The sequence below is a fragment of the Mangifera indica genome, chromosome 15 (genome assembly GCF_011075055.1).
Source record: "Mangifera indica cultivar Alphonso chromosome 15, CATAS_Mindica_2.1, whole genome shotgun sequence".
Lineage (NCBI taxonomy): Eukaryota > Viridiplantae > Streptophyta > Magnoliopsida > Sapindales > Anacardiaceae > Mangifera > Mangifera indica.
In genome coordinates, this window is record NC_058151.1 from 3,714,420 (window position 1) to 3,737,525 (window position 23,106).

General features: G+C 30.0%; 2 protein-coding genes across 2 annotated transcripts; both read right to left on the reverse strand.

The window, feature by feature from the left end:
• Window positions 1-2,949: 2,949 nt before the first annotated feature.
• LOC123198380 (disease resistance protein RLM3-like) lies at window positions 2,950-6,770 on the reverse strand. Its single transcript, XM_044613080.1, has 3 exons — window positions 6,193-6,770; window positions 5,706-5,784; window positions 2,950-3,354 (listed from the first exon to the last, which is right to left on the reverse strand). The coding sequence occupies exons 1-3, from the start codon at window positions 6,705-6,707 to the stop codon at window positions 2,959-2,961; spliced, it is 990 nt and encodes a 329-aa protein (XP_044469015.1). The 5' UTR covers window positions 6,708-6,770; the 3' UTR covers window positions 2,950-2,958.
• A 6,687-nt stretch (window positions 6,771-13,457) lies between these two features.
• Window positions 13,458-15,767, reverse strand: LOC123198232 (disease resistance protein RML1B-like). Its single transcript, XM_044612900.1, has 3 exons — window positions 15,057-15,767; window positions 14,536-14,650; window positions 13,458-13,934 (listed from the first exon to the last, which is right to left on the reverse strand). The coding sequence occupies exons 1-3, from the start codon at window positions 15,248-15,250 to the stop codon at window positions 13,512-13,514; spliced, it is 732 nt and encodes a 243-aa protein (XP_044468835.1). The 5' UTR covers window positions 15,251-15,767; the 3' UTR covers window positions 13,458-13,511.
• Window positions 15,768-23,106: the final 7,339 nt, after the last annotated feature.

Genomic DNA, 23,106 nt, shown 5'->3' on the forward strand with positions numbered 1-23,106 from the left:
AAAAAAGCTCAAGCTTAGAAAAGTGTCAAATCCCTTTAGTTAGCTTTCAAAAAGTATCAAATGAACACCAGATGGGACAAAGTATGACTGAAATAGTAAAGAATAAATTAGATTATCCCCTTCGATTCCTTATGGAGGTTATGATGTGAGATTGAGTCCCCAGAGTGAGTTAGAACAAGAAAGGAGATAGTTTACTTAATTCTTTCCCCTTACTAAGTGTTTTTATCTCTCACTTCCTTTTCTTTCATGATTGTAGGTACAAGTGATTATGGTAGTTGCGAGGCAGGGTCAAGTCAGTGAAGATAGATCTGGCCAGAGCAGATTATCTCTAGTTTATGTTACATGCATACATTCGCATATCTTGTTGACTTTTGACTTTCTTGAGATGGTTGTACAGTTGTATATGATTACTCAATGTTTTCAAATGTTTTCAGATGAGTTTTCAAATAGGATATATACATCTTTTGTTTACTTTCAAATTTTCAGTTTTCTTAGAATAATTTCAAAACATTTTTAGTAATAAGTTTAGTTTTAAATAGTTTTTTAAAAAAATACATACACTCCAAATATAAATTCGTAATATTTCTCCTTCGAAAGGTAATAATTATAGGGAGAGATGTTACACGACACGTCCAGAACAAGGGTACACACTAGAGACAATGAACCCTTAGTCTAAATGCATCGTCATTGTCCAAACAACAAGAATTTGTTTAGACGACGAAGGCATCATCTAAACAAGAGGGCTTGTCTAGATTATTTGAATCTAGATGAAACCCAACTAGAGAGAGAAAGCTTTGAACGAAGAAAAGATGTTAGAGGAAGAACTATCACTAGAAAAGAGAGAGCAACTATCGCTCAACGAAAAATTGCCAAGAAATTTGAAAATAGAGGAATTTTCACTTTTCAAAACTTAATCCTAAGGAAGAATGTTAGTTTTCCAAATCAAAGGGGGAAAATAACATAAATTTTTAGGGTTTAGTGATAAAATGATAATTTTACCCTTTTCTCTAACATAAAATTTTAACAAAAATTAATTCATAAATAAATGTTTAAGATTTCAACTATCATGAGTGTGTTTTTGAGATTACACTAAAACTTGGGTAGGAAATAGTCCTTTGGCCTATTAGAAAATATATTATTTTATCTTAAAAATTTTAAAAACTAACAATTTCACTCTTAACTAAACATTTTTAGTATTAAAAAGTGACTATTTTGCCCCCACACTTCGGTTTTTTTTTCCTCCCTTCTCTGGCCACTACTTGTATCTAGCAACTCCTCCTTTTTCCTCCATTCAATCAACTGTCTCTCATTGTCGAAATGGTTTGCCAGTGCACAAGGTGCAACAAGCAGATACGGTGCGATGAAGAGACGAAGATCTCTTCATCTTCATCACACAGTGTGATGAAAAAATCTTCATCTCTTCGTCGAGGAAGAGACGAAAAGATCTCCATCTAGAGATCTCTTCGTTGCACCCCGTACGCCAATCAACCATTTTGACAGTGAAACACGATTGGCCAAATGAAGGAAAAAGGAGGAATTGTTAGAGATTGGTGGTAGTTAAAGAGGCAAGAAAAAAAACTTAAATGTTGAAGGAGATTAGTTACTTTTCAAAACTAAAAATATTTAGATAAAAATGAAATTGTTAAATTTTAAAATCTTGAAAGAGAAATGAGATAAAATTATATATTTTTTAATATTATTATTAAAATGATAATTTTTTCTTTAATTATAACTGAAAATTTTAATATAATTTAACTTATGGGTGAGATTTTGATTTTTTGAAAGTTGATATATATGAGTTTTGAAATTACATCAAACCTTGGATGGCAACAAGTCTTTAGGCCTTATTAAAACTATGTAGTAAGACACCGCACTAAAAGAATGTCGCACTAACAAATATTACGATCTCATCAATCTCCGGAAGAAAGGAAATAATTAAGCAAAATTTCCAATTACCAATTACCAAATGGGATAATAATTAAAAATTAAAAAATGAAAACTAAATCTTTTAGGGGCCGTTTGGTTCCGGTTTTTAAAGATTACCTTGGTAATCTATTTTTTATTCTCTTGTTTGGTTTATCAGTAATAAAAAATTACAGTAATCTTCTATTACTAATGCTGACGTGACAAGTAATATAGGTGGTAATCTAATTGTCACCTTCACTTTAAGTATTTAAATATTATCAAAGTAATCTTGATTTTATTATAATTATATTATTATTTATTAATTTTTTGAGATAAAAATAAATTTATTTTTAATTAATATGACAAATAATATAAAAAATATTTTAAAATAATTATATTCAAGAACATTTAAGTAAAATAATTTACTGGTAATCTTTTATTACCTTTAACCAAATACAATAATTATTTATGCTTGTCAAATTTTATCAAACATAATTATTATTTATATCCAGTAATCTTCTAAGTAATCTATCTTCAAGATAATTTTTCTATTTTAATAATAAAATATTACCCAAATTAAACACTCCCTTACATGGAAAGTGCAAGACAGCTCACTTAACCTTGGTAATATTCCAAGTACGACGAGTCTTCACCGTGGCCTGCGAGGTAGAAGTACATTTGCCTTCTTGTGGACGCCATGGCGTCCACGAGTCTTCACCCTTACGGAGGAAGTGCCCACTACAATCAGCCAAAATTAACAAAATCAAACTAAATAAATAAATTTAAAATCAACAACTTCAAACTTGAGAAGAATATTTCTGATTCTAGAACGCATTCCAAAGGGGGTTGATCAAGTTTTTTTAATATTTTGTGTGATTGACTCTATCTGTTTTTTTTGAGACAAATGAAGTAACACATTTGCTTGTAAAATAACTTCAAGCAATACTATATATATATATATCTATTTTGAATATATACTTATATGTGTTATAATGTTTAATTCAAAATCATTTAATCACATGATAATACTCATAAAATGCCAAATTAATAAGTTCAAATGGGTACCTGGCTGTGCGAAATTTGATCATGATTATTAATCTTTTTCTCCTTGAAAGCAAAAACAACAGCAAGAAGGGCAAAGACTAGGGGGAAAAGCGATGGGCTGTAACTGTCCTTCGCTCTTGCAACAGCTAGAATATATTGAATAAATAAAGTAACTAATTCGAGCATAGAGAAGGCAACCTCCACCCACGCAAGTTCCCTCTCAGCTCTTTGTTTATATGCTGCAGTGTTTCTTTTCCTGATAAAAGCATATATGGTTATAATAAAACCAAAGGCTGACAGGACAAATGCAGCAAGAAGAAAATTCTTTTTGCTTTTTCCATATACATCCAACACCACTGATATTGCCTCCACGACAAGGAAAAACACAGAAAGATGCCTCCAACCCTGTGATTCAGATTCAGAGATTAAGGTTACATATAACATATACAGCAATAAAACTATATATAAATAAGAGCATCATAATTTCTCAGTTTATTAATCAATGAAATTACTAAATTTCTCACAATTAACCAGTTGCTTCCTTCAGTAATTGGTATATCTCAATCATCAAACACTCCAATATCTAAGAAAGAGTAAGATGAATATGATAAAAATTGAATGTATTTCAATTGCCCGGGATTGAACGGGCTAGTTAAAAACCAAAAGACAAAGAAAATAATATAAAATGAAAATAAGTAAACTTTCATTCACCATTACCACAAGAGGGGGCCGGGCAGAGAATATGACAATTAATATTCATTTTAGAGAAGTTGTGCCATTTATATTTGGGAAATTGAAATTTTTATCACTATTTTATTCTGTGTATACAAAAATGTCACTTATCCTAAAGTTTAAATAAATATACCACAACAGTAATCAACTTTCCTAAAATACCCCTCTTTAATGTTTCATGTAAATATTCTCTCTCTTCTTCTCTGTAATTTTTTTTCTCTTCTTCCTCTTATTTCAAAGTGATAAAGGAATCACTCTTCCAAAAATAAATTATTAATGGAAGAAGACACATGATTGAACAATAAAACCTGTGAGAAAACCATTATAAAAGATTCAACTTAGACACAAAGGAGGGAGAGAGAAAAATTTAATTTTATTGTTATTTCATGTTGTTAGATTATTTAATGCTATTATTTTATATTGTTTCTATTGTTTAAAGTTGTTATAATATTGTTTAATGTTATAATGATGGTTATAAAATACTAAAATGCAAGTTAGAAAAAATTTCAGATGAAGAACAGGTTGACGTATAACGCCAACTATTGGCGTTTCCGCCAAGGGTTGACATTAACGCCAACCCCCCGGGTACAATGAATTTATTTATTTTTTATTTTTTTCTATTGCATTCAATTCTTTTATTTTCTATGCTTCCGTATTTCAATCCGGTGCTTGTATGTATATTGTTTTTCTTGTCATGGTAGAGAGTTACATAAAAAATTATAAAATTATCATTATCATTTACTTATGTTTTTTATTGCATTAATTTAAATTTGGATCAAATTTCAAATTAATCCAATCAAATAAAATTAATTTAAATTTGGATTAAATTAAAATTTAATTTTAAAAAAATTAAAAAGGGTGGGCGTTCATATTTAAAAAAAAAAAATTAAAAAGGGTTGGCAGATGTAAGCCAACAATAAGGGTTGGCAGGACGCCAACCCTTGGGGCCAAAAGGGTTGGCGTTTTTTAATTAAATTTTTTTTTGTTTAAAAAATATGAACGCCCACTCTTTTGAAATTTTTTGAAATTAAATTTTAATTTAAATTAATTTAATTTGATTGGATTAATTTGAAATTTGATCCAAATTTAAATTAATGTAATAAAAAATAGAAAAAAATGATAGTGATAATTTTTTAATTTTTTATGTAACTCTCTACCATGACAAAAAAAACAATATACATACGAGCACCGGATTGGAATACGGAAGCATAAAAAATAAAAGAATTGAATGCAATAGAAAAAAAACAAATAAATAAATAAATTCACTGTACCCGGGGGTTGGCGTTAACACCAGGGGTTGGCGTTAACGCCAACTTGCTCTTCATCTGAAATTTTTTCTAGCTTACATTTTGGTATTTTATAACCATCATTATAACGTTAAACAATATTATAACAATTTTAAACAATAGAAACAACATAAAATAATAGCATTAAACAATCTAACAACATAAAATCACAATAAAATTAAATTTTCGTCTCTCCCTCCCTTGTGTCTAAGTTGAATCTTTTATAATGGTTTTCTCATAGGTTTTATTGTTCAATCATGTGTCTTCTTCCATTAATAATTTATTTTTGGAAGAGTGATTCTTTTATCACTTTGAAAGAAAAGGAAGAAAAAAAAAAGTTACAGAGAAGAAGAGAGAGAATATCTGCATGAAACATCAAAATGGGTATTTTGAAAAAGTTGATTACTGTTGTGGTATATTTGTTTAAGCTTTAGGATATGTGACATTTTTGTATACACAGAATAAAATAGCAGTAAAAATTTCAATTTCCCCTTGTATTTTCTATCTTCTCATAATATTGGAAGAAATTCATTTTAGAGAGGTTGTGCTATATTTTCCTACTTTCGCCAAACATAATTTAACCAAGTAAGAACCTTCAAATTGACTTGAAAGTTAATTGAATACAACATGGGCAACAGCTGTTTAGCCTATATCAGTAATGTGTGCGACCCGTATTATGCATATATCATTTGATCCAATACGTGATAATTTTCCTAACATTTTATTTGTTATACCAACCAGTTTATATTTAGGAGACGTATATTGCAATCTCTTCATAATATCTTCTATGATTTCCTTGATAAGTTGGGCGTCGTTCCTATCAATAAGAACAAAAGGAAGCAGAAGTGAGTATTAAGTAGATCACAAAGAGACAAAGACAACATAATTCTTATTCCAATAGGCACGAGAACATTTCCTAATAAATTCTATTTTCAACGTTATTGACCAAAAGTAATTACAACCTTGATATCTCATATCTTTAACAACACAATAAAAACAGCTTCAAGCATTCCATACCTCAATGATCAAGTAGAACCAACAGTCTTTCAATTTAATAAATTTAACTCTAAAATATTGACAGTCTTTCAATAAAAATAGAAAATATAAGGAACTGCTGTATGAAAGATTATTACATAAAAATTGGTAATTTGTAGCTTCAAAGTACTTACCAAAAAGAAAAAAAAGATTATTACATAAAAACGTTGACAAAAAAATTTACAGTTACCTCCAGTTCCTTGAATCAAAACCAGGTAGGTTGGCTGCCATCGTCAAAGCAGTCCTCCATCTGTACAGCTCTGAATGATCGATAAGACTCTTTTCAAGCAGAAAGAATATTTCCCCAAAATGCCCAGTTTGATACTTGACATCAGATGGATCTACTTTATAGAAGACTGGTATTACGATCTGATCATACTCCCTCTTACATTCAACAATTTTGTCAAGTTCCCTGAAACACCAAATGGAGGAAGCGCACCAATTAGAAAAAATGATAACCGAGATCTTTGAACCTTCAATTGCCTTCAAAAAAGAGGGACAAATTTCTTCTCCTCTATGAAGAGAATCATCAATGAAAGTTACAATCTTTTTCTGACAAAGTGCTTCATATAGATGGCTGGCAATGTTTCTTCGGGTTTCCTCATCATGGAAACTAAGGAAAACGTCATACTCCAGTTTAGGAGTAATGGAAGAAGAAGAAAAGGAGGCCATTAACTGCTGCAAGTGATGAGAGGTCCTTCGCATAAACAAGGAAGGCTAAACTAAAACATCAGCTAATTGAGTAATTGTACTACATCCCACAATATCTAAGTCTTTTTCATCTCTTTTCCGGGAAGATGGCCTGCCTTTTTCTTCTATGCTCTATCCGGTTTCCCAGAAGATGCCCTGTCTTTCGTTTTTTTGACTTGGACTTTTGGACCCGTGAACATTACTCTTAGGGGTGGATTTGGGCGGGCCGAGCCCAAACACCCTTTAATTTAAATTCAATTTAAATAGAAAATAGTTTGACTTAAGTTTAATTAGAGCTTGTTGAATGAAAATTAAGATTAGTTCAAATTCTGTTTGGATAAAAAATAGCTCAATTCGGTTTGGTTTACATTTGACTCGAATTAATGATTTAAATTTATAATTTGATTCAGTTTGAATATATAACTCAAATTTATAATTTGAATTCGTGATTTATTAGTATAACGATGTTATTTTTATATGGATATGACAAAAAATAGGTGGCCTAAAATTTTATAAACTCTCAGTAATATTTCACAAGGGTTAGGTGAGATTAACTTTATTTTAACAAGGGTTTGGTGAGATTAACTTTAACTTCATAACTCATAAGGGTTAGTTGAGTTTAATTAACTTTAATATTTTAATTAAACTATATACATAAATCCCAAAACCATCCATTTATCTTTATTTAAAAACTTAATTTTCCACTCACTTCGCTATTATTTTATTTTATAAAATGATTATTGGGATAATCATGTTCATATTATTTTATGTTAGGCATTGTGTTCACATACTCATGGCTCATCTTGTTCTTATAATCTTCTTTTTTTTTTAAAGAAATTTAACCCAAAAATCAAATAAATAATATTAATTAAAACAACCAATTCTGATGTGTTTTGTACTAAATTAATCAATAAGTCTAACCTTAAATTGGTAGAGTTTGTGTTGTAAAACCAATCATTTTTTACAAATGATGTAATCATATTTGTAAGTCATATTTATAATCAGTAAAATGACAAGGTGATGATTTTTCACCAAAACACCTATCGATGAATAAAATTTCGTTAAAAAACCCAGTTAAAGTTAAGAGTAAAATCTTCATTTAATAAAAAATTAAAAAATAAAATTCATTATATTTTTTCTCTAAGTTTTAAAAACTAACAACTTCACCTCTGCCTAAAGTTTTCAAATTTAAAAAACTAGCATTCCCCCCCCTCTAAACTTAGGGTTTTCTTCCTCCTAATTCCGACCACCATCTCTGGCAAACAATGGTCTGTCTTTCTTCCTATTGGTGAAGCCTCTTCCTTTGACGACCTCAAATGATGTTTGGATTTAAAAATCTAGAAGTCCATCTGGATTTTTTGATTTAAATGAAGATGTCGTCTAAACAAAGGGCTTCTTCGTCTAGATCGTAAAAATCCAGACAAAGGACACTTGGATTTATTTATCTAGATGTCATCTGAGGTTGCTAGAGGAAGAAAGATAGGTTGTCATTTGTCAGAGATGATGGTCGGAGTTGGGATAAAAAAACCCTAAGTTTTGTGTGTGTGTGTGTGTGTGTGTGTGTGTGTGTGTGTGTGGGGGGGGGGGGGGGGGGGGGGGGGGGGAATGCTAGTTTTTAAAGTTTGAAAACTTTAGACATATATGAAGTTGTTAATTTTTAAAACTTAAGGGGATTTTTCTGCCTATAATTTTTAATTATGCAATATCCAATAGTTCTTGGTCAACCAAAAGTGGGTTAATGATAAATACTAGGTTAATAAACGTAGTTTTTTGTGTAAGGACCATGTTTGCCAATATAACCTTTCAGAAGTCTCAACTTCCAGCTCACATGTGCTTCACTACTTTGACTTCCAATTTTCTACATTCGAGGAGCATAAATTTTTGCTAAATAATGATTTGTGTGTGTGTGTGTGTGTGTGTGTGTGTGTGTGTGTGTGTGTGTGGGGAGGGGGGGGGGGGGGGGGGGGGGGGGTGCGCGGGGCAATATGATTAAATTTTTAGTTTTTTAAAAATATTTTTGCTAAATAATGATTTTATCCCTAACACTAATATTAAAAATTAACAAATGGGTGCATGTTTCAGTTTTTCAAAGTTCATAAGTGGTAACTTGAGAAAACACTAATCTTTGGGTGAAAATAATTCCTTTCACAAATCTTGACTTCTAGTTCACATGTGTTTCACTGCTTTTGACTTCCAATTTTCTACATAGAAGCATAGATTTCATGACCTTAAGAAGACATTTGATTCAGGTAATATTTTATTATTAAAATTGAAATATTACTTTGAAGATTATTATATTTAATAAAATTTAGTAAATTTTGGTATGTATAAATAACTATTATATTTAGTTAAATGTAATAAAATAATATTAGGATTTTATTTACTTAATTGCTCTAAGGTATAACTTTTTTAAAATATTTTTTATGTTATTTATTATATTATATTAATTGAAAATGAAATTATTTTTGTTCTAAAAAATTAATAAATAAGAATATTATTATAATAAAATTAAGATTACCTTGATAATTTTTTAATACTTAAGATGAAGGTGATAAAAAGATGATCTCTCATACTATCTATTACATCATCATTAGTAATAGAAAACTACCGTAATATTTTTTTATTTATAAATCAAACAAAGTAATACAAGTGATAAAAGATAGATTAGCAAAATAATCTTTAAAGCCTAATAACCACTTCCACCTAAATTTAATCTTCCTATTCAGTTAATTTATATTACCCTATAATTATATACATTAAATATATTCCTGATATACCAAGTTTGGAGGAATCATAAATTCTCATCATTTAAATGGTTAGACTTCAAAATTTTACACTCATTACAATTTTGTTAGATAAAAAAACTAATGGGTAAAAAAGTTATTTCAATTATTTTAAATTTTGAGGAAAAAAAAAAGCCAACATCGAATCACCAAGATCATAACTTGGAAAGCATGATTTGGCTAAAATCACATTAAGTTAGATGCAATACAAGCTATATTCATTCAAATTGCATTTTTTTAAGTTTGATCTAATTGGAATCACATTTTTTAGTACAATTTAATAAGATCGAGCTCTAATTAGTGTGATTCTATTGGCCAGATAACATCTTTTAGGAGGTGTTATTCAATTTGAATCACATCAAGCCAAGTGCAATACAAATATAGTTTACTCTATTAATCGATTGTATATAAATAATTGTATTTATGCTTTTCTTTTAATTCAATATTTATGATAATTTTTTACATTAAGGTTATGTGATAATATACAGTTTTGATTTAAGGTATTTATAAAGTGATTTAGCACTATATGCAATGTGTAAAAAATTGAGTTGTTATTAATACTTGTCTTTCAACATTTATTCAATTTATCGCTAACAAATTTTACTATAATATAATTTGTTAAAACATTTGGGTCAATTCATATTAATTTGCATTACTTTTAAGTCAACCTAAACATGATTCGATATATTTTTGAATCACATTTGATTGATCTAAATTAAATATCATGTCAAAAAGCTCAATCCTAATCCATTTATTTTCATTTTATGTTATGTAGGATTAACAAATCATATTGAAATTCATTAGCTTTAGATGATCTGGTTAATGCTTAAAGCTACTTAAACTATAAGATTTGAAAATTTTGGAAGTGAAGATGATAAAAATGAGTTCTGTTTGGATTTAGAGTCAATTTGAAAAGTGAAGATGAAAATTTTGGGAGTGAAGATGATAAAAATGACTATTTCCCACCCAAGGATAGATATAATTTTAAACTCACACTTCTAATTTTTAAAAATCTAATGTTCCACTAAAAGTGAAATTCTATTAAAATCCTCAATTAAAATTAAAGACTAAACCGTGATTTAATAAAAAAATTTAAAAAGTTAAAATTTTATCACATTTTCTTTCATTTATTTGAAAATCAAAGATTTCCCCTCTTACTTGCAAAGTTTGAAAAGTGGTCATTTTTCCCATAGAGTTTTTTCTCCTTCTCTCCGATGACTCATTCCTTCCCACCTATTAGTCAGCCTTCCCTTCTTCGTCTCCCTTGATCGATCATCAGTACCCCCCACCCCCAAACCTCTTTTGTCTTCATTGGACACAACAAAAAATGCCTTTTTCTGAAATGAAGACGATTTGCTTTTATCTCAAATGAAGATGGTTGTCTTCGTTCGAGATGAAAACACTTTGATGAAAAATGATTTTATCTTCGTCGGAGAGAGGGGTGATTGACAAGGAAAGATAAGTTGGGAGGAAGAGCAAATGCAATACTTTGGGCGAGAAGAAATTATTAGATTTTTAAACTGAGAGGGATAAAACTTTAATTTTTTAAATTTTTTTTATCAAAAAACAATTTTACTGTTAACTTTAACCGAAAATTTTAATAAAATTTTACTTATAGATAAAACTTTGGGTTTTAAAAAAATTAGAGGGTGTGAGTTTGAAATTATACCTACCCTTGTGTGGGAACAAGCGTTTTGGCCATTTGAATAGAATCTAGATAAAATTAAGTATAAAAGATTTCAATAGGATTGCAATTTTAATTGGGCCCAAGAATTACTGCCAAAACTCGTTGACTTGTGAGTCACGTGGTCAACCTATAGTAAGTCATCAACCAAATAAAATCGTTAACGCCTAACTCCCCTAATTTTATCTCGAGGTTAATTATGATGGCTACTTCAATTTTCCTTTTTTTAAATATATTTTAACCCCACAAAAATAATTATTGAGTGAGGGGTGAGGGCATTATTTATATGAAAAGAATACAATGTAAATTAGATTATTATAAAATGGATGATAATGATAATAATAATAATATTAATCCTTAATGATAAATGATTCGATTAATTTTAAGATAAATAAAATAAATGATATTAATTAAAATAACCAATTTTGATTTGTTTTATACAAAACTAATCAATAACTCTAACCTTCTATTGATAGACTTGGTACTCTAAATTTTTCAAACTCTAAATTTTTCAAAAAAAAAACTTATAACCTCAAAAGCTTGCATTCAACGTAGTATTTAATCGTAAATTTTATACAATGTACCACAAAAATATTCATAACTAACTTTTTCTCATTTTTTAGAGTTCAAAAGCATTTCAAACATATGGATTTATATTGAGCAAAGAAGAATGACTTTGAACAGTGAACAACGATGATAAATGAACAGCAAAACTTTGAAATACATGTAAAATTTGAATGTTAAAGATTGATTTATGAAGTTTGGTCAAGTTTTGGAAAAAAAAAAAAGTTTGGGAGAGGTTGCAATGGTTTTTAAAAATGGTAGAAAATGGCTAAAATTTATAAAAGTCTTCTGCTTAGTTATATTAATTAGGCCAATTGACTATTTCCCACGGTTTGAGACAAACCCATTTTCCATCTGTTAACTATTCAAAATCTAAATATTTATTTGTCTGTTAAATTTTATTATTATTAACAAAGGTAAAATTGTTATTTATCAAAATATTTTAAAAAAATTAAAATTTCTCATATTTTTCCTCCTAAATTTAAAAATTTAACAAATTTTTTTCTATCCAAAATTTAAAAATCAATATTTTTTCTTAGGGTTTTTCTAAGCATCACTACCAGTGGCATTCTCCTGCCCTCTCAGCATTTCTCTTAGTCCTACTCTACTTCTAGCCATTATCAACCGATAAAACTGATGGATGAAAACATATTTTCATCTCAAACAAATGAGATGCATCATTTGGCTTATTCAAATAACTTGCGAAAATTGAGGACTGGTGAAGACTTTGACAAGTAACTACTTTTCTTAATAATGAGAACACTACTCCGACTTTTTTACTACAATAAAATTATTAATAGAAAATGGTTAACTACAATATTTCACCCATTTTACAATTTTGTTAGAAAAAAAACAAAAATTACAAAAATTATTTCAACTTTTTAAAAATTGGCTTATGCCAAATCATCAAGATCGCAACTTGGAAGCATGATTTGGTCGTAATTACACTCAACCTCTATAGCCAATTCGCACTTTTTAATAATATAACTGATGGACATGAGTTTGAAATTATATCAAACTTTTGGCCCTATTAAAAATATATAGTATGGGACCACACTAAGAGAATGTTGTACTAACATAACAAATATTACGATCTCATCAATCTCCGAAAGAAAGTAAATAATTAAGGAAAATTTTTATTTATCAATTACCAAATGGGATAATAATTAAAAATTAAAAGATCTAAAGGAAATTTTTTACAGGGAAAGTGGAAGACAGCTCATTTAACGTTCGTAATATTCCAAATACAGCAAATTCAAACTGAGAAGAATATTTCTGATTCTAGAACGCATTCCAGCGGGGTTGATCAAGTTTTTACTAATATTTTGTGTGATTGGACGCATTTGCTTTTTTGAGACAAATGGAGTAACACATTTGCTTGTAAAATAACTTCAAATAATATTATATGTATCTATTTTAAATATACACTTATATGTATTATAATATTTAAATCAAAATCATCTAATTACATGATAACATATATAAAAATATATATTTATTTATATGCTTAATATAGATATGCATAGTTTTATATATTGAATACCCGTTTGCTACAAAAGAAAACAATAAGAGGCTAATTATGAGACACTCAATGGTAATCTGTATACTACTCAACAAGCATTGATGTTTATATAAATTAGCTAAATTTTTAGAAATTTCATTACAAACATGAAATTAAGTTGGTCAAAAGCAAGAGATGCTACCTACTTGTTTAATTAAAGAAGGTTACACTCTTAAAATTGCACAATACAGCAATGAGATTAATAGTATTTGATTGGAAGTCAAATGCTAAGTAGAGTAAGGGCACATGAAACACCAAGCCAAATTAATAAATTCAATGCGTACCTGGCTATGCGAAATTTGCTCCTTCTTGAAAGCAAACACGACAACAACAAGGGCAAAGACTAGGGGGAAAAGCGATGGGCTGTAACTGTTCTTCACTTTTGCAACAGCTAGAATATATTGAATAAATACAGTAACTAATTGGAGCACAGAGAAGGCAACCTCCACCCACGCAAGTTCCCTCTCAGCTCTTTGTTTATATGCTGCAGTGCTTCTTTTCCTGATAAAAGCATATATGGTTATAATAAAACCAAAGGCTGACAAGACAAATGCAGCAAGAAGAAAATTCTTTTTGCTTTTTCCATATGCATCCAACACCACTGATATTGCCTCCACGACAAGGAAAAACACAGAAAGATGCCTCCAACCCTGTGATTCAGATTCAGAGATTAAGGTTACATATAACATATACAGCAATAAAACTATATATAAATAAGAGCATCATAATTTTTCAATTCATTAATCAATGAAATTACTAAATTTCTCATAATTAACCAGTTGCTTCCTTCAGCAATTGGCATATCCCAATCATCAAACACTCCAATATCTAAGAAAGAGTAAGATGAATATGAGTAAAATTGAATGTATTTCAATTGCCCAGGATTGAAAGAGCTAGTTAAAAACAAAAAAAGACAATGAAAATAAGTAAACTTTCATTCACCATTACCACAAGAGGGGGCAGAGAATATGACAATTAATATTCATTTTAGAGAAGTTGTGCCATTTATATTTTCTATCTTCTCATAATATTGGAAGAAATTCATTTTAGAGAAGTTGTGCTATATTGTCTTACTTTCGCCAAACATAATTTAACCAAGTAAGAACCTTCAAATTGACTTGAAAGTTAACTAAATACAACATGGGCAATAGCTGTTTAGCCTATATCAGTAATGTGTGTGATCCGTATTATGCATATATCATTTGATCCAATACACGATAATTTTCTTAACATTTTATATGTTATACCAACCAGTTCATATATAGCAGACGTATATAACAGTCTCTTCCAAATATCTTTAGGAGACGTATATTGCAATCTCTTCATAATATCTTCTACGATTTCCTTGATAAGTCGGGCCTCGTTCCTATCAATAAGAACAAAAGGAAACAAAAGTGAGTATTAAGTAGATCACAAAGAGACACAGACAGCATAATTCTTATTCCAATAGGCACGAAAGCATTTCCTAATAAATTCCATTTTCAATGTTATTGACCAAAAGTAATTACAACCTTGATATGTCATATCTTTAACAACACAATAAACAGCTTCAAGTATTCCTTACCTCAATGATCAAGTAGAACCAATACTCTTTCAATTTAATAAATTTAACTCTAAAATATTGAGAGTCTTTCAATAAAAATAGAAAATATAAGGAACTGCTGTATGAAAGATTATTACATAAAAATTGGTAATTTGTAGCTTCAAAATACTTACCCAAAAAAAAAAAAGATTATTACATAAAAACATTGAAAAAAAAAATTTACAGTTACCTGGAGTTCCTTAAACAAAAACCAGATAGGTTGGCTGCCTCCGTCAAAACATTCTTCCATCTCCGCAACGTCTCTAAATCATCCATAAAACGCTTTTCAAGCTCAGCAAATGCTTGCCCAAAATCCCCAGTTTGATTCCTGACATCAGATGGATCAACCTCATAGAAGACTGGTATTACAATCTGATCATACATATTCTTACAATTAACAATCTCTTCAAGTTCTTTGAGACACCATCTGGAGGAAGCATAGCCTTTAGAGAAAATGATAACCGAGATCTTTGAATGTTCAATTGCCTTCAAAATCAAAAGAGAGGGAGAAATTTCTTCTCCTCTATAAAGGTTATCATCAATGAAAGTTTTAATCTTTTTCTGATAAAAGGCTTCATATAGATGGCTGACAATGTTTCTTCCGGTGTCCACACCACAGAAACTAAGGAAAACGTCATACTAGGTTTACGAGTAATGGAAAAAGAAGAAGAGGAAGCCATTAACTGCTGCAAGTGATGAAAGGTCCTTCGCATAAACAAGGCAGGCTAAACTAAAACATCAGCTAATTGAGTAATTGAACTATATTCCACAATATCTAAGTCTTTTTCATCTATTTTCCGGGAAAATGGCCTACCTTTTTCTTCTTTGCTTTATCTGGTTTCCCGGAAGATGCCCTGTCTTTCGTCTTTTTGACTTGGACTTTTTGACCCGTGAACATTACTCTTAGGGGTGGATTTGGCCGGCCAAGACTAAACACCATTCGATTCCAATTTAGTTTGAATAAAAAATATTTGATTTAAATTTATCTCAAATTTATTGAATCAAAATTAAGTCTAATTTAAATTTGATTCAAATAAAATATAGCTCAGTTTAATTTGATTCAAGTAACTTGAATCAATGATTTGAATTCTTAGTTTAGTTCAGTTCGAATTAATGATTCAAATTAAAGGTTTGAATATATCACTTACATTTATAATTTGAGTTTGTGATTCATTCACAAAACAATATATTTCTTTATAGGCATGACAAAAGATAGGTGGCCTAAAATTTTATAAACTATTAGCAATATTATAATATTTTATTTTTTAAAAGATGTATCACACGATATGATACATAATATATAATATAAAAAATTAAGTTTTTCATACACGCTTCGACTATATGGTTTAAACTTTTTAAAATCATTCATTTCTAAATATATGTATCATTTGATAAAATTAATTGAATTACATTTTTTAAAACAGGATATAAATATGTAAAATACATATATACCTAAAAAATAATAAAATAAATATAAAAAATTTATATATCTAATTATTTATTAAAAAATTTTATCAAACAAAATCTTTTTTATATATATATATATACATATATATTTATTTATTTATTTATTTATTAAATACTATTTATGGGTTAAAAAATTTTTAACTTAATCCAAAAAAGTTTTTAATAGGTATGATGGTTTAAGAAATGTTTTTTTATTTATATTTTTTCAAACCTTTTTTATAGATATTTTTTCATGTTTTAATTTATTTCTAAAATATTTATTTTTTATAATTTGTTTGGGATTATTATTTCAATTTTTTTCCTCCAAGAACGTTTTATAAAACTTTTATTAAAGTTTCAAATATTTTTATTTTTCTTAAATTTTATAATTGTTTGTGATATTTACACAATTTAACCTTTTTTTTTTTTTTTTGTAAGTTCAGCATATAAGAGGACCATTTTATCCTTTGTCGGTTGAAGCAAAAAAAACTGAACGGCGTGTCATCGATAGTTCGTGATAACTGATAGGTGCACATCAATTATTAAAAGGCCAAAAGACTTCTTTCCACCCCAGGTTTGATGTAAGTACTGTCATATCCGCAAACTTTCAAAAACCTAAATCTCACCTATAGGCTAAATTTTGTTAAAATTTTCAATTATGATTAAGGATAAAATCGTCATTTTAATAATAATATCAAAAAAAGCCAAAAGACTATTTCCCACCCAAGTTTTAGTTTAATCTAAAAAATATACTTATAACGGTTAAACAATTTAAATACCTATCTATTGACTAATTTCTGTTAAAATTTTCTGTTAAAAAGAAAGATAAAATCGTTATTTTATCACTAAATCTTAAAACCCTAAAAATTTATATCATTTTTGCCCCTTGACTTGGAAAAATAATAATTTCCTCTCAGAATTAAATTTTAAAAAATTACATTTTTTCCTCTTTCAAATTTCTCAATGAATGACAACGCCTTTCTCTCTCCAACATCTTCTCTCAGTTTGAAGCCCTCTCCCTCCAACTGTATTTCATTCAGACGACGAAGGCATCATTCAAATGAATTGTAGTCATATGGACGACGGCGACCTGTCCATAATAAGGGTACACACAGGAGACAACAAACCTTTGGTTTGGTTGCATTGTCATCATCTACGACGAAGGCATCATCTAGACGAGAGGACTTGTCTAGATTCTTCAAATTTAGATGAAACCCAACTGGAGGGAGAGGGCTTTGAACAGAGAAAAGATATCGGAGGAAGAGACATCATTGGGAGGGAGAGAACTACAGTTGTTCATTTGGAAAATTGCCAAGAAATTCAAAATTGGGGCAAATTTCACTTTTCAAAACTTAATCATAGGAAAAAATATTAGTTTTTCAAATCAAAATGGGGAAAATTATATAAATTTTCAAGGATTAGTGAAAAAACAATGATTTTAGCCTTCTCTCTAACGGAAAATTTTAACAGAAATTAATCCATGAGTGAGTGTTTGAGTTTTTTAACTGTCATAGATGTATTTTTGAGATTGTACTAAAACTTGGCTAGAAAATAGTCCTTTGGCCTATTAAAAAATATATTATTTTATCTCATTTAACCCTCAGTATTTTAAAAACTAATAATTTCACCCTTACCTAAATATTTTTAGTTTGGAAAAGTGACTATTCCCCACCCCCCACACCAAAGTTTTTTCCTCCCCTCTCTGACCACTATCCATCTCTAACAACTCCTCCTTTTTCTTCCATTCAATTGACTATCTCTCACTGTTGAAATGGTTTGTCAACACACAAGGTGCGATGAGCAAACACAGTGCAAGGAAGAGTTGGAGATCTCTTGAACTTTGTCACATGGTGCGATGAAAAGATTTTCATCTCTTTATTGAGAAAGAGACGAAGATATCTTTATCTACAGATCTCTTCATTACACCTCGTGCACCAATCAACTATTTTGATAGTGAGACATGATTGGTCAAATGAAGGAAAAAGGAGGAGGAGTCAGAGATTGTTGGTGACTAGAGAGGCGAAAAAAAAATTGGATGTAGAGGGGAAATAGTTACTTTTCAAAACTAAAAATATTTAAGTAGAGGTGCAATTGTTAATTTTTTAAATCTTGAGGGAGAAATGAGATAAAATTATATATTTTTTAATATTATTTTTAAAATAATAATTTTCCTCTTAACTATAATTAAAAATTTTAATATAATTTAGTTTATAGGTGAGACTTTTAATTTTTAAAAGTTGAAAAGTATAAAGAAGTTACATCAAACCTTGGGTCGGACCAAGTGTTTTGGCCTTGTTAAAAATATGTAGTATGACAACGTTGCACTGACAAATATTATGATCTCATCAATCTCCAAAAGAAAGTAAATAATTAAGATAATAATTAAAAATTAAAAGAGCAAAAGTAAATCTTTTAGAAGGAAAGTGGAAGACAGCTCATTTAACCTTAATAATATTCCAAGTACGACGAATCTTCATTATAATGAGGCCTTTCAGGTAGAAGTACGTTTGCTCACCCTACGGCTCAAGTACCCGCTCCTACAATCAATCAAAATTAACAAAATCAAAATAAATAAATAAATTTAAAATCAACAAATTCAAACTTAAGAAAGAATATTTCTGATTCTAGAACGCATTCTGGAGGGCTTGATCAAGTTTTTGTTAATATTTTGAGATTGGATCTGTACTTAATTTATAAAAATGTAATCTTCTCCTTTTATAGTAATAAAAGGCCAAAGGACTATTTCTCACCCAAACTATGCTGAACTCTCAAAGTTTTCTAATTAACTTTGAAAATACTATATATTAACTCATGGGCCGTTAAATTTAACTGAGTCCGTTGGTCATATCATTTTCCCTCTCAAATCCTAAAAATTAACACTTTCCCCCCAACCTAAGTTTTTAAAAACTGCATTTTTCCCCCTAGGGTTTCCAAACTTCAGATCCAAATTTTTCGATGACGACCAACGAGACAAAGACACGTCGTCTTCGTTGACGACGATTTCTAGGAGTGTCAGAGGCCACACGGTCGGAAGGAGGGGTCATCGGGGAGGAAGAGTATATGCTTGGAGAGCATCGGTCGTGGTCAAAAAAATTGGATCTGAAGTTTGGAAACCCTAGGGGGAAAAATGCAATTTTTGAAAACTTAGGTTGAAGGGAAAGTGTTAGTTTTTAGGGTTTGGGGGTAAAAAATAAATTAAATTTAAGTTTATTTTTAATATTACAGATGAAATGATGATTTTACCCTTGAATCCGTCAATTTGCCATTTTTTTTAACAACTCATGAATAGGTAAATGGGTTTTTCAAAGTTAATGAGTGAGAACTTGTAGAAAAAGCATACCTTGGGTGGGAAATAGTCCTTTGGCCGTAATAAAAAAAGGAACCTTCAACTTTCTGATTTGGTCCTATTTGCTTTTTTGAGACTAATGAAGTCACACATTTGCTTGTAAAATAATTTCAAATAATATTATACGTATCTATTTTGAATATAAATTTATATATATCATAATATTTAATTTAAAATTATTTAATTACATAATAATACACATAAAATATGTATTTATTTATATAGTTAAAATAGATATACATAATTTTATTTATTAAATATCCATTTGCTACAAAAGAAAACAGTAAGTGGCTAATTATGAGACACTCAATGGTAATTTGTATACTACTCTACAAGCATTGATGTTTTCATAAATTAGCTAAATTTTCGGAAATTTCATTACAAACATTAAATTAAGGTGATCAAAAGCAAAAGAAGGTTACATCTACTGGATCTACGTGATAGTATACCGGTATTACTACCAGGCCGTATAAACGTCGGCATTCAAGAATCTTTGTAAGCTCTTCAAGCAACTATCCAGAAGAAGCGTAGTTTTCCGAGAAAACGACAACTGATATCTTTGATTCTTCAATAGCATGCGGAAGAGATAGCGGAACATCTTCTTGAGGAAGAATTCCATCATCGATGAAAGTCTTATTCTTATCTTCTTGAGGAAGAATTCTATCGTCGATGAAAGTCTTAATCTTCTTGCGAAGTAAAGCTTTATTGAGATGACGGATAAAATTGAAGAGGACATCTACATCCAAATAACTAAGGAAAACATCATACTTAAATTGAGTAGTTAAAGAAGAAGAAGAAGAAGAAGCCATCGAGTTCGATGATTAGAGATTCTAAAGATAATCCACTGACACAAATGGGAAGAAGAAGAGGAAGAGGAAGCCGACAGCGAAGCAGATTTTACGCCGAAGGTTCAGTCGATGACCAGATAATCGACTGACCCTTCGGGATAAAATAATATAAAAACACCTTCGGGTAAGTTTCCTTGTATTTTATGGCTACCTCTTCAGGCGAAACCTTCCTGCCCTGGCTTCTTACTGTTTCTTCATTTGTTTTATAACAAGTTGCCCATTGAAGACAACTATACCTTCCAGATTTTGAAAATTATATCTGAACATGTTATTAATATTTTAACAGTGAAACCTCAAAGGACCAGGGTAAATTAATTAAAATAGGTACCCAATTTTTTGCTTAAACCTTTCTCGGTAGGAATTCTTAACTTTTATCTTTTTAAACAAATGATATTTTTTACTTCAAAAATACCCTTCATCCTATTCTTTTTCATTTACAGTAGTTTTTCCAGATGAATCTCTTATATTTCAGAGTATATAGATTAAACTTAATTTTTTTATAATGAATAAGATTTAAAAATAAAAAAAAGATTAATTTTTTATATAATAATTTATACTTATATATTTTTATACATTTACAAAATCATTGACATAACTAACACAAGATGTGTGGGTTGTGTTGGGTGAAAAAGGGTGTGCGCCTCTTCGAGACGGTGAGAAAATGAGTGAAAGGGTGGGTGTTTTCTCAAAACGTTGCGTTTTTTTTGAGCTGGTGCGAAGATATACGAAAGTGTAAAGGGGTGCGTGAATCTCTGAAGGGATGCATGAAATGGTGCGGCACTTTTGAAAGGGTGTGTGAAAGGGCTAGTGTGTGTAAGGGTACAACATTTTGAAAGGGTGCGGGTGCAGGTGCGTGTGCGTGCAAGGGTGCAGCGATTTTGAAAGGGTACAACAACGATGAAGGGGTGTGTGAAAGGGTATGGGTGCCTGAAGGGGTGCGGGTGCATGAAGGAGTGCGGGTGCATGAGGGGGTGTAGGTGCGTGAACGGGTGCGATAACGCTGAAGGGGTGCGTGAAAGGATGCGACAACGCTGAAGGGGTGTAACAATTTTTAAAGAGTGCGACAACTCCGAAGGGGTGCATCATAATCTTAAGGCGTGTCCAAACGTGAAGTGGCATGTTGAGTGAGAAAATTAGTAATAACCTTTTAGCATACAAAGCAAAGTAATAACTCTGAAGGGGTGTTTGATGTTATTGACTTAACTCAACTTTGAGCTAATCTAGATCAATGGTTAGAATGAGTTTTAGCTCTGATCGAGATCACATCTAACACCAATTGTAGGTGGGATCAATGATCCAATCTTGGTTTTAAAATAATGGATTATATCTCTTTTTTTTTTCATTTTTAAGAAAAAAATAAATGTGGATTATTTATATCATTTAAATTATTAGTAAATTAATACATAAGATCATCTAACTTAATAGGAAGATTTAAAATCGAATTGGTGATCAAACTAGTTATCTCTCTAGTTTGCAATTCACTTGATTCAACTGAACAATTAATCGGTTCAATTTGTTATCAAATTATTATATATTTTTTTAAATACTATCAAATATTTATCATATTTTTTAAATTAAAACATATGAAACATGTAAAATATAATTTCAAATATGTTAATTAAATAATTGATATTTCATTAAAAAAAAACAATTACAAATTATTAGTTTTAAATAGTTTGTTTAGTTCAACAGGTTTGCCGAGTTTAACCAAATTTCAAATAAGTTAGTATTTATATAGATATCGGATCAGATTATACACTAGTTCACAATTTAACTGGTTGAACTGGTAAACATTAAACCGGTCAATCTAATCCAGTTTTAAAAACACTACAATTTTCAATACAACCTATTAACTTGATATGTAATGATAGATTATTTTACACAAAATCTAATTTGTGTTATGATCAAGTCTATCCAAAACTGAATCGAGTCAAAGTTTATATTGATATGAAACCAATCCATTCTGACCAACATACATTAGGAAAGTAGGGCTTTTGAAGATTGCAGCTGAGAGAAAGATACGGTTTAATGGCGGATATGGATAGACAAGAGGTTGGTGAAGAAGGGGGCAGATTGCTAGAAGGGATTGCTATGGCAAATTCTGAGCTGCTGTGGTCCACTCTAGTAAATTTAAAAAAACAACCCAACGCAGAGGTTGAAATGAACGTCGATGGAGGTGAATTCGATGTCGTTTTAAGAATGTGGGAAGCTGAAGTCCTTGATTGCTTTGAGGATTGTCACATGGAAGGTTAGATTTGAATCGAGCTTGTTCAAACTCATACTCAGCTCGAATGAGCCTGAAATGAGCTCAAACCTAAAAGTTCAATATTTTCAAGCTCAAGTTTTAAGGTGTTCAGCTCATCAAACTTGCAAGCTTAAAAAATTTGATATAAAACAATATTGTTTTGACTAACATATATTAAAACGATATTTTTTTAATAATGAGTTAAGCTTAAAGCTCAATTCGAGCTCAAGCTCGGGCTTGACTCATTTGAAATGAGCCCAAGCTCCATAGCATGCAAATCGAATCAAACTCAAGCTAGGTTTAGTTCGAATTTAGCCCTAGTCACATGGCTCATGAATCAGCTTGGTTATTTCCT